The sequence below is a fragment of the Marmota monax genome, unplaced genomic scaffold (genome assembly GCF_021218885.2).
Source record: "Marmota monax isolate L192 unplaced genomic scaffold, Marmota_monax_Labrador192_F-V1.1 WCK01_AAM20220418_F8-fsc00156, whole genome shotgun sequence".
Classification (NCBI taxonomy): domain Eukaryota; kingdom Metazoa; phylum Chordata; class Mammalia; order Rodentia; family Sciuridae; genus Marmota; species Marmota monax.
In genome coordinates this window covers 2,516,231-2,532,373 of record NW_026694013.1, presented here as the reverse complement: position 1 = coordinate 2,532,373, position 16,143 = coordinate 2,516,231, and the positions used below count along the sequence as shown (strand labels likewise).

General features: G+C 38.3%; 1 protein-coding gene across 1 annotated transcript; it reads right to left on the bottom strand.

Moving 5' to 3' along the window:
- Positions 1-13,489: 13,489 nt before the first annotated feature.
- Positions 13,490-15,342, bottom strand: Retnlb (resistin like beta). The gene is made up of 4 exons (XM_046464050.2): positions 15,262-15,342; positions 15,024-15,166; positions 14,503-14,583; positions 13,490-13,752 (listed from the first exon to the last, which is right to left on the bottom strand). The coding sequence occupies exons 2-4, from the start codon at positions 15,139-15,141 to the stop codon at positions 13,625-13,627; spliced, it is 327 nt and encodes a 108-aa protein (XP_046320006.1). The 5' UTR covers positions 15,142-15,166; positions 15,262-15,342; the 3' UTR covers positions 13,490-13,624.
- Between the last annotated feature and the right edge of the window lie 801 nt (positions 15,343-16,143).

Sequence of the window (16,143 nt, the reverse complement as noted above, 5' to 3'; positions counted from 1 at the left end):
TGTACAAATACTTGGATTTTGTTTTGCTGCTGCTTTGTTTTGGGTTGATTTCTCACATATCAGTATTAACATGTTATGTATGCTTTATTTTTTGAGTAAAAGTTCCTTGAATTGTATGTTTCATCCAGAGCCTTTTTGATCATGTTTCAGTTTGTTCTCCTTTTTTTTTTCATATGTAGAAGGGAGCTTTTGCTGTCCGTTTATATGAAATAGTGGGTCCCTGAACCCTTCTCTAAATGTTAGGTGTGGGTGCACTGACAGCTATCATACTCTTAAAGAAATGCATTCAGGTAATCATGCATTTTTCCCCAATTTTTTTCAATGTCATGGCAACCTATTTGATTCCTGTTAAGTCAGGGCATTTAAGATGTTAGGTCAATATCTGGTCAAAATAGAGGTTTACAAACTCAGGAACATGATTTAGATATGTCTGAGCCCAGGCAGCATTTCAAGCTCACTTGTTCAGAAGGAATTTCTGTGCTGTGTCTGAAAGATGGAACCTTCTCAGCTCTATGTATCACTCATCTCAATCACCCCTCCTCTGAAGTGAAAGGGCTTGTGGATTGGTTGACAGTGGTGCAGATCATAAAGAAGTCCTTCGGTGGAAAAACCAAGTGCACTCTGCAGTGTGTCCAACAAATTCTTATCCGTTTTTAGATTGAGTAAACTTCTATGCTCATTCTAATCAGATACAATCCACCCTATACTGTAAGTCACTTATTATCATTAAGATTACTTGGTGGTGGTTGAAACTCAAGTCAGGGCACTTATAACCCTCGTGGTGGTTCTTTGGTTTTCCTCAGCCCCTTTTGTGATTGGCAAAAAGCAGCAAGAGAGGCCAAGAGATTCCTATTCTGCTGATTATAGGCCTCTCTCTCATCACATGGATGTCCTCCGACTGTATCCTTTTAGGACAAACTGATGAGATTTCAAACGATCCCATTCTTTCCTACTCAAGAACCAGCCCACTTTCTTGAGGTTAGAGCACAGGAGGGCCAATAAAATGTCCATGCAATGAGCCCAGATCCTTTAAAACCAATAATCTCCTACCTCAGATGTGATCTAATGCCTCTGGTGTTTTGGATTACAAAAAGAGAAAGGTTATGTTTTTCAGATTTCACCCCCCAGACTCAAATTAGCTAACTCACAGATGAAAAGCTATATTATTCTAAGACTGGATTACATGAATTTCATAGTCTACTCACTTTTTAAGATGTGATATATTCCCTCCTCCATTCTCTGAGTTCATATGGGTATTAACTGTCTTTGCTACCAGTCAGTCCCAACCTTTTGGAACCCTTGTTTAGAAACAGCTAAACTAGGAACTACATGTCAGAGATATTTTAGTCATGGCCAGAGTAAGTTACTTGTAACATCCATAATAAAGAAGGTTATTTCCCATTGGGGAAATGTAATTCTCATGCAGTTGCTCTGTATCTTTCCTTATGTGACATTAGCATAGGGAAGAAGAGATAGAGAGTTGGGGTTACTGGTAGATAATAGTTAGGGGTTCTTTTTTGATTGTAAGTGGATACAAGGCCAAGACTATCCCTCCTGGGTAACACTTTCACAGATCATACTTTGGGTCCATGGCAGGTCCATACTAAGTACCAGTATATTTGCCATTCTCAAGGTACGGTAATCATACATTGGAGAAAAGATAACCTCTTCAACAAAGGGTGCTGGGATAACTGGAAATCCATATGTAACAAAATGAAATTAGACTCATCTCTTACCCTGCACAAAACTCAATTCAAAGTGGATCAAGAACCTAAGCATTATTACAGAGACGCTGTGCCTACTAGAAGAAAAAGTAGGCCCAAATCTCTGTCATGTTGGCTTAGGAAACAAATTCCTCACAAGACCCCTAAAGTGCAAGAAATAAAATCAAGAATCAGTAAATGGTATGGTATCAAACTAAAAAGTTTCTTCTCAGCAAAGGAAACAATAAAGAACGTGGAGAGCCTACAGAATGGGAGAAAAATCTTTGCTACCTGCACCTCAGATAGAGCATTAATCTCCAGAATATATAAAGAACTCAAAAAACTTAACACCAAAAAACCAAATAACCAAATCAACAAAAGGGCTAAGGAACTGAACAGACACTTCACAGAAGAAGAAATACAATCATTCAACAAATATATGAAAAAAATGTTCAATATCTCTAGCAATTAACAGAAATGCAAATTAAAACTACACTGTGGTGTCATCTCACTCCAGTCAGAATGGCAATTATCAAGAATACAAGTAACAATAAATGTTGGTGAGGATGTGGGGAGAAAGGTACTCCCATACACTGTTGAGGGGACTGCAAATTGGTGCAACCACTCTGGAAAGCAGTATGAAGATTTCTCAGAAAACTTGGAATGGAACCACCATTTGACCCATTATCCCTTCTCATTATATACCCAAAGGACTTAAAATCATCATACTGCAGTGACACAACCTAATCACTGTTCATAGCAGCTCAATTTACAATAGCTATGTGCCCTTTAACAGATAAATGGATAAATAAACTGTGGTATATATACACAATGAAATATTATTCAGCCATAAAGAAGAATGAGATTATGGCATTTGCCAGTAAGTGGATGGAACTTCAGACTATCATGATAAATGAAATAAGCCAATTACAAAAAACCAAAGTCCAAATATTCTCTCTGATATGTGGATGCTGACTTGTTCACAATTTTTAAGATGTGATATATTCCCTCCTCCATTCTGGCAGAGTGGGGGAGGTATATGGGCAGAGTAGGGGGAGTGGGGGGAAGAGATGGGGATGGAAAATACAGTAGAATGAATCAGATATAACTTGCCTATGTTCATGTATGAATATATGACCAGAGTAACTCCACATCATGTACAACCACAAAAATGGGTAGTTATATTTCATGTGTATATGATATATCAAAATATATTCTACTGTCATGTATAAAAAGAACAAATAAAACATTTTTAAAAATTATATTTACATAAGAATATGTAACAAAAAACATATTTGCCATTCTCAAGCTTACTACTCTGTCATTCTGATGAAAAGTGAGCAGATCATTTTTACTAGCCCTGTCCATATGTGTGCAATGTTCCCACTAGCAAGTTGCCTCCCTATAAACATAGTCTGTGGCCAGGTCATCCTTAGTGTCCAAGATCTAAATAATAAGGTATAATTTCACATATAAGGGAAACAACCAATAATACAAGAAGCAACCTGAAATTACAATGGACACATATTGGAGGCAAGAGAAAATCATAGTCATTGTGGACTAAGGTTGTTCAGAGAGAGCTTCAGTGGAGGATGAAGTATCTACTTATGGTTTTCAAGGACTGATAGCTTTCTGTGGGCAGGAGTCATGTTTGAGACATGGGAAGCATTACCAGGATGGCATTTGGGATGGGAAATGATTTGAACAAATACATGGAGAAAAGAAGTACAGAGTGGATTAGAGACTATAGGGATCAGGGACATTTGAATGGAGTAAAGAACCTTTATAGAAGAATTAGAAAATAAGTTTGGAAGGATGGGTTGGAATTAGTTGTGGAACATACCATTGCAAAGTTCAGTAGGTACTGGGGGACTGGTCAAAGTTTTTGAGATGGGTATTTGACAAGACAAGATTTGGGGGATGAGAACCTCAACATTAGCAGAGTGGTTTGCAACAGGCAAAGAAGGGTCAGAAAGAACACTCAGCAAGCCAAAGTGTAGGTCCACACTGGAGGACAACCTGGATACGGAAAAAGCGGCTTTAGATTCAGACTTCACAGTCTCCCAGCCATGATTCTTCCCAGCTGTGTCTCCTCAGGCAAGTTCCTCAATTCCCAAGCAATTTCGGGAGTGGAGCACCAATCCAAACGTAATTTACCCTCAACTGACTTAGGATTTCTACTACCATTGTTAATCATCTTTCTCCTCTGGCTCTGAAAAGTGGGGGCTCAGACTGGGGAGGAGAGTGGGTGTATGTCTGAGTCCCTTCATGGGTACGCAGGTAATCTCATAAGTAGTTATAGGCCTCTGAGTCCCCCTAAGCTTCTTTTAGAATAAAAGGGCTTTTCCTTGCTGATGGTAAGGACTTACCGGACAGTGTATCCTCCATTTTTTCTGCCTGATAATTTAAAGGAAATCTCTATGCTCTTTGCCTTTGTTTTGTAAAGCCAATTGTTTAGATTATAGAAAATCCCTTGTCTTTTTCAGTAAGTCCTTGACCTCAAGAATATTGCCTCACTGTGGATTTAAAGATACCAGTTTAAAACCCAAAGCTGAGAGATGACCACTTTTCCCCTAGGCTTCATGTTCCTTACACTTGGATTCTGAGATTATCAGGCACAAACTGTTTGAATGATTAGTTTAAAAACATATTTTTCTCATTTTCTGCTGCTGTGTTGCAGGTTCTCTTGTGTCCCCATTTATAGTACTTACTTTAAACCTTTGCACCGTCTTCCTTAGCTTTCATAAGTCTTTCCCCTATCTGAGACCCTATTTTTAATCTGCCCCAGTACTGTCCAGAGACATCATAAACTTCTTTAAACATCTTCCATGCCTTGTGTATACTCACTTAGGCTTCACCTGGAGCATCCACAGATGATTCCCCTCTGCTTGCATGTGGAAGAATCTAGGCACTTTTAAGCAAGTGTCAAATAGCCTTCGGAGTCCTGAATGACCCCCACCACATGCAAGCCCTTTTCTCACAAAACCATCCTCCCTTTTCCCCCCTTCATCATCTGCTCCTCAGTTAGGGTACCCTGTCCCAGGAAGCTCTTGGTAGTCAACATATTCTTGCTTCCTTTTCCTGTTTCCCTACAGAGCTTGACTGCATGGCTGACCACAGGTAAATACTGAAATAAATAAAATTTGCCTTTGTACACTTTCGTTTTCACTGCCTTTACCATTACACATACAATATTGTTCAGTACAGCTTAAAGTAGAAACTTCTACTTTAAGTTTATACTTTAAAACTTCTTCTTTTTTTTTTTTACTAGAGAACTCAAAGTTTTATAAACCTACCCAAATTAAGCTGATTGTAGGATTTGAGCCACAGTGTAGAACGACATTTGAAGAAAGAATTTTCTCAGAATCCCTCAAAGGCTACCATGGGTCTTGCAACTAAAATATTCATTGTTCAGAAAAGAGTTGTCACTGTGGAGGTACAGGATTGTATGGCTTCTTCTATTTTGGTGGGGGGCGGGAGTACCACAGATCAAACTCAAGGGCACTTGACCACTGAGCCACATCCCCAGCCCTATTTTGCATTTTATTTAGAGACAGGGTCTCACTGAGTTGCTTAGTGCCTCGCTTTTGCTGAGGCTGGCTTTGAACTTGCTGTCCTTCTACCTCAACCTCCAGAGCTGCTGGGATTACAGGCATGTACCACTGTGCCTTTGTATGGCTCTATAAACTGATGATCTTAGAGAAGAACTGAGTCATAGGCAAAGATTCCTCTTCAGTTTCTTTTTACCACCTAAGGGATTGTGTCCTACTCTTCTTGCCCCTACAGTCTATGAGGGACCTCTGTCTATATGACTTCATCTTCTGTGTTTTTTTTAACATATTTTTTTTAGTTGTAGATAGACACAATATCTTTATTTTATTTATTTGTATTATATGTGTTGCTGAGGATGGAACCCAGTGCCTCACTCATGCTAGGCAAGCACTCTACCACTGAGCCACAACCCCAGCTCCTTCATCTCCTCTATTTTTCAAGGGTTTGCCAAAAGGAAAAATAACAGTCACCACCTATCATTTCAATAAAAGAAGAGATTTATTTAATGCAAAAGACATTTATTATTGCATAAATAATGTGTCAACTGAAGATAGGGCCCAGCAATGGCTAGTAGAAGAATGGAGCCTTTACAATACCCTCCTTGTGTTGATGCTGAACAATTGTCATTCTTGTGGCTTCTGAGAGTGTGAACATGTAATTCTTTAGTTTATAAAATTCTGGAAATGACAAGTAAAGAGATGTTTATTCTAACTTTATGGTTGCTCACTCCTTCAGAACTATATATCTGCGGCTCAATGTGGCTTCCAGATACTTCCATGTTTCTCAGTTTGAAATGAAGAATTTTCCCTTTAATTACTGGAATATTAGGAACAAATGCTAAATGAAACTATATCAGTTGAATTTTGAAAATAGGATGATCATGGGATTGACTATTACTCAGGCAAATTTATAACTATCACAAACAGCCTGGGGGTAATTGGAGTCAAAGTCATAAATCCAAAACCAGCAAGTCTTAGGAGTGCAGTACATTTTTTTTTTTTACTTCTGTTGATACCTTTTCATTATGTCTTTATTCTGAGAAAAGGGGACATATGCCTTGAGAAAGGAGGCCACATTATAATGCAAAAGGTAAGGCAGATATACTTTTGTAGATATTCAGAAAGGAAAATTTTATACATAGAGTAGAATTTAAGGTTTTGAAAATTTCCTTTACAGGTTTATTCTCTTATTACCCCTGTATTTGTTGCTTCAGGGTTTGAGGGTCCATTGTATACATATTTAGTGTCTTTCTGAGAGATTAATCTTTTGAAAGTATTATATAATACTCTTTTTCTCTAGTAATTTTCTTTGTTCTGAAGTCTGCTTTATCTGAAATGCCATGTAAAGCAGTATTAGCCAATCTCAATATTTGCTTTCCTTTTTTCCCTATTTTTCACTCCTTTGTTTTTCTTTTCATGCTGGTTATTTAAACAAAATTTTTCAGTATTTTACCTTGATTTATCTATTGTGTTATTGAGTATATTACTTTCTATAGTTTCTTATTGGTTGCTTGGTGTGTGTGTGTGTATGTGTGTGTGTGTGTGTGTGTGTGTGTGTATGATTTATCACTCTTCTCTGATATCAATTTACCACTTTAAGTGTGGAAATCTTACCTCTGTTTATATGACTTCATCTTCTCTGTTCTTTTTAACATACTTTTTTTTTAGTTGTAGATAGACACAATATCTTTATTTTATTTATTTGTATTATATGTGTTGCTGAGGATTGAACCCAGTGTCTCACACATGCTACGCAAGCTCTCTACCACTGAGCCACAACCCCAGCTCCTTCATCTCCTCTATTTTTAAATATAATTGTATTAAGTATCAGATGGTCTTATAATTTTTGTTCAGTCATTAAATATGATTTATTAAGTTTATGAAGAGTTTAGTCTACTATATTTGCCAATAATTTTTGCTTTCTCCATTTTTTTCTTCTTCTTGATACTTCAAATATCTTCACTTTTTGTTTGTTTGTTTGTTTTCTTTATGTTTGAAGAACTTCCTTTAGGGTGTGTCTGCTAGTGACCCATTCTTTGTGTTTTTATTTCCTCTTCATTCCAGAAGGATAGTTTCTCTACGTTTGGAAATTTCAGTTGACAGTTCTCTTCTTTCAGCATTTGAAAAATGTGTAACTTCCTATGACCTCTTGGTTTGCGATGAAAAGTCCATTGTCATTCAAAATGACATTCCTTATTTGTAATGTCATTTTTCCTTGCCTGTTTTCAGGAATTTATTCTTTGACTTCAGTTTTCAGAAGTATAGTTATGATGTATCTTGTCATGCATTTCTTTGGTTTTTTTCCCACTTGGGGTTCTCTCAATGTAATAGACTAAATGCACATGCCTCCCCCTAACCAGTTCATGTGTGGAAATCATAACCCTGAAAATTAAAGTGTTGATCAACTTAGAAACTACATTAGAAATTACCTCAATCATCTTATAAACTAAGTAATTCTGAACAGAATATTAATAGAAATATGGATGGAAAGGCCATCCTGATGAAGAATAAGTTATTGGATAACAGAGGAAAAACCATTATTTTTATAAAATGACAAAGAATTTGATTGAATTGGGTTTGTGCTCTTGTGTTTTGTGTAAGGTAGAATTTTCCAGTGATGAAATTAGCTATTTAGCTGAGGCAATATGTAACCAAAGATTATTCTCCAGCCATAAGGTGTGGACTTATTTGGAACTGCCACACTACTCTTCTCCGCCACTGCCAAACTCTACAGAGTCTAACCTATTCTCCAGTTCTCCCCAGTGTAAGTAAGATGTATATTTAAGCAATGGAAACATTGTCTAGGAGGTAACAACTCTGATGCCTAAATCACAATATTGGAAGAAGAATGTCTCAAACAGCGTGAATAATATCTGTTTGATTTTTCTATGGCACAGTGTAGACATGGAACATTGGCTTTTGGTAAACTGTAAATCAGACCATGAATTTCTTTATGGAGGAAATATTTATAAATTCAGCTTAAATTCTCTCTTTTGGAAAAATCCCAATTTTAAAAAACAGTTATCTTTTTGGAAATTAAAAATTTCTTCAATTCAATGGATGAGGAAATATTGGGAAAACTAGGAACTAGTTATTTCTGGGAACACAAATGTATTAAATATTTTTTAAAAATTATATCAATAAGTATTTTTAATGTCTTCCTAAATTATATGTGTGTGTACAATGTACACAGCTATTATTATGTTATTAGGACTGATAGGTTTTATTCTTTTTTAAAAGTTTTAATCTTAAGGGTAATAATTCCAGTTAGAGGAAACCACACCCAATGTAGTTTAACCCATGTGTATTTTCTACGTAAGTGTACAAAAATCAATAACAGACAATACACTGTTGAATTGTCTAGATAGCTGTACTTTTCCTTATTTACCTTAAACTTATGAGCCTTATTTCGCACATAAGTTAAGCTTAGAATTAAGTTTTGCACCAGGTTCTTTCCTTTTGAAGCCTATTGTTTGGCTGCAAAATTTCTACCAACTATATGCCAATGAGAGCCCACAAATTTCTTCCTGGGATTAATGAAGCCCCTAAACCTCACTTACAATAAATTTTTTTTCAGAATGCAACGGGAGAAAGCCCACCTTTTAAAATCTAAGCACACTCAGTCTCAGGTCCTCTTCAATCTCCTTTTCTATTGGGGTAAACACTAGTGAGTGCCTAGCAATACTTGTTCCAGGCAGTGAAATGAGAAGGACTCCAAAGAATGTTGATAACAAAGGAAATAAAGAAATGAAATGGGCCACTTCCCTTGTCTTCAGTCTTCAGGTGAGGATCAAAGCGCAGTGATCAAAGCACAATGTACTCACAAAATATCTAAAGAATTCCATCTGCCCAGAGGGCATGCAACCTATGCCACACATTCCCCGGCTTGTAGGCCAGAGTGGCCCTCCCTTTCACAGGGCTGCCACTGCTGAGGAGTACAGGAGTAATAAGATGTTTAAGCCCTCTCCATTAAGTCCTCTAAATTCTTTCTTTGGGATTGGAAAATTGTATGCTGGGGTCTTTGTAGTCCTGGGGTTGAACATCATCTCTGTCTGGTCCACCCTTCCCTCCTGACCCCTTACAGACATATCCTCACATCCCTACTATTTATAGCACTTTCCCCTCAGCTATGGGGCCTCTCCCAGGAAGGGAACAATTTTTCTTCCACTTCCCTCTTATTTCCCTCTGAGGCAGAGCTTTGAATATATACAGGGTGAATACTGTAAACTTTGATAATTTTTAAAATTTAGCTTCTATGATTCCGCCCATTATACAAACCACACTGTCCAGAAAAGCTCAGAGAGGGATCCTTCCTATTAAATATATTTAATATATGTATTTAATTAGAAGGCTCAGAAATTTCTAGTCCCTTTTGCTTTCCAAATTAATGTAGTGTTACTATTTGAGGTCAAAAAGACAAGGGCATTTAAAAAAGGGGAGTGTTCTTAGATTCCCTCACATTATACCACTGCTCATGCAAATGATCTTCATTGCTTAGGTAAGTAATGCTTCTGTGGAGTTGTAGAAGTCCTTCTGTTGTCTTTTCAGATTATTTAGAGCCATGCAGGAGTTTCTGTTCATCATCCAGGATCTTCTCTTCTACCTCCAGTCCATATTCTAAGAGATTATGTCCAAGTCTTAGTACTAACATTTCCTTATCATACAGTTTATGTGTTTGACATTTCCTCTCTATGGGTTTTCCAGAAGAAAAAATAATAATTCCTCTCACCTAAATGAAAGGAGATTTATTTAGCTAAAATAGCACAATATCTCAGAAAAAGGGTATGCGACAACTAAAAATAAGAGTCTGATGATGGTTTATTAGATTATCAACGTTTCCCATTATGGTCCCATTAAGTTTTACTGCGCAAATATACAGAAGCTCTGCCTTCTGACACCCAGAGAGCACACAAGGAAGTAAATACAATTGTCATGTAGACAAATAAAACATGAGGCACTGCTAGCATAAATCCCTTTCTTTCTTATAGTTTTTTGACTTCTGTAGAACTGTAAATCTGCCATTCAAAATATTTCCAGGTACTTATGCATTGGTCAGTTTAAGCCTGTGGAAGAAATGTACTTCTAATTGCTAGCATGTGAGGAAGAAGTGTTAAAATCATTTATTTGTAAAATTTGGAGTTCAGGTTATAAGCAGCCCTTATAAGAATTAGGGAACAGAGATACATAAGTATTATTAGCCTATCAATAGAAGTCTTTAGAAAGATAGTACTTTTCACTTTGTTAATACTTGTTCCAAGTGTTCTAAGTGAGAAATAGGGTCATCTCTCTCATGATAGAAGCATATATTCTAGCACTGAGTTTCTTAATGTAAATGTATTAGGCTACCAACATTTCATATAAGATGATTCTTTATATGGCCTCTCTTGTGCATTGCAGGATATTTCCCAGCATCTGTGGCTAATACTCACTAGATGGCAATATATTTCCCCTGTCTTGCATGACAACCATAAATATATCTGGATATTTGTAATTTCTCTGGTTGAAAATCACTTTTGCAGTATAAAAGGAGGATAGGCCTGCTACTCTAGATAACCAAAGAGTAACATGTGAATCTTACATAGAATGTATTAAGCATTTGAGTAAAGAATGAGTAAATGCACATAATTTTTTCTTTGCTTTTCTTCCTCTTTCCTTTCTGAATGTTCCATCCCTCCAACCTCATTGTGAAAATACTAAATTAGCAAAAACTACTGAATAATGTATAGGTTTCTGAAATTTTTCCTTCGTTGTCTTATTTTCATGGTATTTTTAGGTTGTGGGTTGTAAAGATTAGTAGTTGTTGGCCTGTGTTTGGGTGATTCCTTTTTTCCTTACAGATTATTGGTCTACATGAGAAGAACAGTAATAAATAGATATTTGTCATATCTATTTTTCACTTGAGCCTTCAAAATAAGTAATTTAACCTAAAGAGTTGTGAGGAGCAAGAACTTTGCTGTAATACTCATAGCATGGCAAAAGGAAGGTGGACAGGAATAGAGGGAGGAGATGAGAGAACAACACTATAACATCTGACTTGTGATACCACCAGGGTTCTTGCATTGGTGTTAGTCAGCTTTTCATTGTAGTAACCAAAATACTTGCCAAAAATAAGTTAAAGGGGGAAAAGTTTGCGGGGGAGGGGAGCTTATGGTTCCAATCCATGGTCAGCCAACTTCATTGCTCTGGGCCCAGGATGAAGCAAAATATCGTGGTTGAAGGGCATGATAGAGTAAAACTATTCTGTTCATGGTGGCTAGGAAGCAGAGATAGTAAGGAGAAGGAGTTGCAGGGAAGATGAATGCTTCCAGAACATGCTCCCAGTGGACCCACCTCCTCCCTCCTTGCCCCACCTGCCTATAATACTTATTACTCCATTCAAACTGGATTAGACTGATTAGGTTACATCTCTCATCATCTAAATATTTTACCTCTGAATATTCCTGCATGAACATTGGAGCTTTGGGGGGACATCTCATTTCCAAACCATAACACCACCCTCCCATAAGAATCTAAAAGGCAATCATATTTTTCTAGTTCTTCTAATCATATCCTCATCATGGAACCATATTCTGAACCACTATGTTTCCATCTGTAGGGAAGGTATGCCTAGTATCATGAATATTTATACTAGACTTATGGGAAGGAGAAAGAGCACTAGAGAGTGGTCCCATTTTTTCCCTTCTTTCTTTTTTGCCCCCACAAATTCAGTAACTAGGAATATTATCTTTTATTGTTAATTTAATGTTCTAGAATTGAAGTCAACTTGTCTACAAATCATAGATGATAGGCTATCAGATTCTATATCAGTGATGATTTATGTTTTTCTTTTAGAACCAGTCAGCCTGAGACAAATGATTGTAGATTGCAAAGGTTGGGAGCTAAGTGTTCATTGCATGTTCAGTGTCTGATGCAGGTAATGGTTAACTTCCACAAACACTCTGGCAGTACTTGGGATCTAAGGAGGCAGGAAGGACTTCAGGCCTTCAGGAGGAGGCTTGGACAATCTCAAGTGCATCCTAAGAAGTTCTATTTGCCTTTGCTCTGCTTCTCTATTTAGGGAAGTATTCCTGACTTTTTCTTTCTCCCCAACAGCCCCACAAACCTGGCAGCTACCCTGCCAGGAATCATCAAGTTTGATGACATCTCTCAATATAGGCTTTTCATTTATTGCTTTAACAGGAAAATCGAAGTATAAAATGTATGCCCTGGTAGTCATCTGCTTAGATAACATGACATTGCCCTAGATTAATCCTATCCATAGGAAAGCAACAAAATTCCTAGCCAGAAGACTTAGAAATAGAATGCAGACTTTATAAAGGTAGTAATAATTACCTATTTTGGCCCCTGCTGAATCCCAATGCCTGATATAGATAGAATTTAATAAATATTTGTTAAATGAATAAATAAGGATGTTTATAATTTCATTATTAAGAAACATGTTTAAATGATTCCAGAGATTGTTCAGAGGTGGAATAATATAATTGCAGCCCTGGGTTCCTTTCTTCTTTTCTGTTTTACCATTCTAATAGTTCTGTCTAAAAGGTCACAAGATGGTTGAACTAACTTCACAGACACAAGATGTCTGACAAGGCTCTAGACATCATGTCCTCCCTCACACAAATAACCCACGAAACAAGAATCATGGACAATTTTGAGTCTCTGTTTTTATTTAGGCACTAAACTCTTTTTCAGAAAGCCCAAGACAAATTCTCCTATGGCCTGATTTTGGTGGCCTGCCACCGCACGCAATTCTACTTCATGCAAGATTCAGTGAGGGCTGTAGTCTTCTATTGTTGCCTCGGAGAAAGGCAGTGGTGAAAGAAGTCACCTTGATCAAAGCACATCTCGGGTACTTGAGTTTAAGAAAGAGTACAAATACATGCTGAAAATCTAGAAACTATTTCTTTAAAGCTACCCTTGCCTGCCTATACTTTGGAAATTCTTTATGCACTCAGCTTATAGCCCACTATTGTTCCATAAGAGCATGTTATTTCACTTCTCTGTGCCTCATGCCAAGCAATATGCTTGACATTTTTTATTAAATGATGAGGGAGGGGAAGGCATGTCAGTCTAATTTCCCCCGTTCTTCCCTTAGCTTTCCTAACCACCAATCCTACATGCCATACTAAGATGGAATTTCTGAGATACTGAAAATATTTTCCGGCTAGAAGAATCCCAAGCTAAGGTCAATAACATCAAAGACATAAATGCAGGGAAGTACAACGTTGGTCTTTATTTTCTTTCTTTTTTTTTTTTTTAAGTTGGTCTTATTGCTCAAGAAACAGTATTATAATAAATGATATTTCCTGGTTGGAATCACAGTTTCATTATAGACATCATCACAAAATTGGGTTCTCGGCCTCCTTCTTCTCAGGCCAGATGGCAGCAACGGGCAGTGGTCCAGTCTATCACAGAACACTGGCAGTGACATGTGGTTGTTCCCCGTACATCCCAGGAACCACAGGCATAACCACAAGCACAACCAGTGACGACCATACCTGCATGGACATGTGAGACACTGACATCAGAGCCCTTGGATCTTGAGAACTGGAAGGCACATTTGTAAACATCTTTTATCCCCGTGAAGCCCAGGGATAAATCTAGGTTTTGTGGGGGCTAAATTACAGTCAATGTTGCAGTCTGTTTTAAGAATAAAAAAAATCCCTAAATTACAGAAGCAACAACAGTTTCTTTTTTTTTCTTGAGGTTACCAGGGATTGAACTCAGGGGTACTCAACCACTGAGCCTCATCCCCAGTCCTGTTTTATATTTTATTTAGAGACAGGGTCTCACTGAGTTGCTTAGTGCCTTGCTTTTGCTGAGGCTGGCTTTGAACTTGTGATTGTGATCCTCCTGCTTCAGCCTCCCAAGCTGCTGGGATTGCAGGCATACACCACCATGTCCGGCTCAGTTTCTTTAAATTGATAAATTTACCTCTGTGAATGCCCCATCACCACCACCAACACAGAGGCTTAGAACTAGAGAGAGACTAAAGCTATCACTATGACAAGGCAGTTGACGTGAATGGGCTGGTGTGTGGGGGCAGAACAGTGGGGAGTAATAGAAACTCAAGATCTCTCAATAGCATCCTAAGGAAAACGGGATGGGAAGTTATCTCCGAGAAGCAGAAATTACGGCTTGGCTTCAAGGTAACACAGACCTTAACTTGGGGAACGTATATGTATTAGGGGATGGGCAGGGAAAACAGGGGCATCTTACCCACAAGTCTTCCACATGGTGTTACTCACCAGCGGGACAGGAGGACAGTCTTCCTGAGCTTGTGATGCTGACACACGAGAGTGTCTTGGTTGGGATGGAGGGTTTATACTCTGAGTAGGAGAGAGACATATTGCCCATCATGATGCTTTCTCATAATCCCCTTCCAGATCTTCTTCTACCTTAGAGGTATCACTGTGTCCACAATCATAACTTTTAAGGTTTAGCTTCCTCATTTGTAAAGTGGAAGTTATAGCTGTACTTACCTCATAAAGTGGCTTTGGAAATTAAACTAATCAACATAAATCTATGTATTACATTTGAATGTTTTATAACTATCCCTCTTCTCCTCCTCCTCCTCATCAGGAAAACTTGAGTCAAGAGCCCAAAGTGGGTAGAAGAGTTAAGGAAGCCCTGGGCAGGAAGATTGGGCTCTGGTGGGCTGACTAGGACTGACTTAGGATGCACTAGGGGTGAAATTAGGGTTTAAGAACAGGAGGCATGAGTAAGGGTGAACCTCCTATTTCTCCCAATTCCCGGCAGTTCCCTATACCTTTGAGAGCTTCCTGAATTCTTTTATTCACTATAGAGTCTAAGGAACACTGAAAACTCCCCGGAGTCATCAACTGAAGAAGGGAGATGAAGATGAGGAGGCAAGAAGTATGCTTCATCTTGTAGGAAGTCAGTGTCCTGGAGCTGGGAGGGAAAATGGAAAGAAGCTGAGATCGCTGAGCTCCATCATGGGTGTGAGGGACAGTCTCAAGGGAGCAAGGATCGAAGAAGAGCATTACCAGTACTGGATCTCTTTAAGCTCTTTGGAGAAGCAAAGAGGATTTTGGCAGTGCAGACTCACTCACCAAAAAGTTCAGAAAAGTTTTGCAAGGACTAGGCAAGCAACAACGCTTTAATACCCAGTGGTATTGACTTTGGCACCATTACCACATAAGCATGACACAGGATTGTGATAAACTTGAGTGTGTTCATGATAAGCAATTGCTGCAACAGTGTTGGTTCTTTGTCAGTGGGTGTGCTCCTGCCTTATTGTTCTCTCTCCTCACTTACTGGCAAACTGATAAGGCTAGCACCTGGGTCTTCTGTTGCCTGTCCCATATTAGAACCTCTTGTTTGATCCTTCATCAGGAAGTGGTTACTTTGTGGTCTGCTGAGTGAGGATCCTATTTGACACCTGTTCAGACACATTGTTATATTGTACCTGTCATATCCCATCTGGGCCATTAACAGAGAGACTGAGTAACCTTGGCTGAAAAATAAGGGAGTTTTCTATTTACTTAAGAAGAACATGAGGCATGATTCCAGGCTCTTTTGGGGATAGGGTTGTTATTATTAGTTTGATTTTTTCTCTTCCCCTTTCCCCCGACAATATTCAACTCACCTTTTCATCTTGGCTCCTCACAGACACAGGTGGCAAGTACCACATCCTCAGTCCAGACCCTGAGCACGAAGCAAGAATTGAGGCAAAACCATTCCATTTGAGGCTTGGCTTTTTCATTTTGGAAGCAGGATTCTTTTTTTCTAGAAGATCAAAAGATTTCCTCTTACATTTTAGTCTTTAGTTCTGGGTCATATGGATATCCCTTTCTACCACATGTGGCTAGGAAAGTTGAGTCAGACTCAGCCACCTCCATCATCAAAGACCTCTGAGCCCAGACATG

Bases quoted from the DNA above. Each gene is read 5' to 3' on its own strand.
- Retnlb (XM_046464050.2), bottom strand. From the start codon at position 15,141: ATGAAGCATACTTCTTGCCTCCTCATCTTCATCTCCCTTCTTCAGTTG. The intron at 14,584-15,023 runs GTATAGGGAACT...TCTCCTACTCAG, and splicing joins AATTCAGGAAGCTCTCAAAG to AGTATAAACCCTCCATCCCA. The intron at 13,753-14,502 runs GTGAGTAACACC...ATGTCCATGCAG, and splicing joins ACTGTCCTCCTGTCCCGCTG to GTATGGTCGTCACTGGTTGT.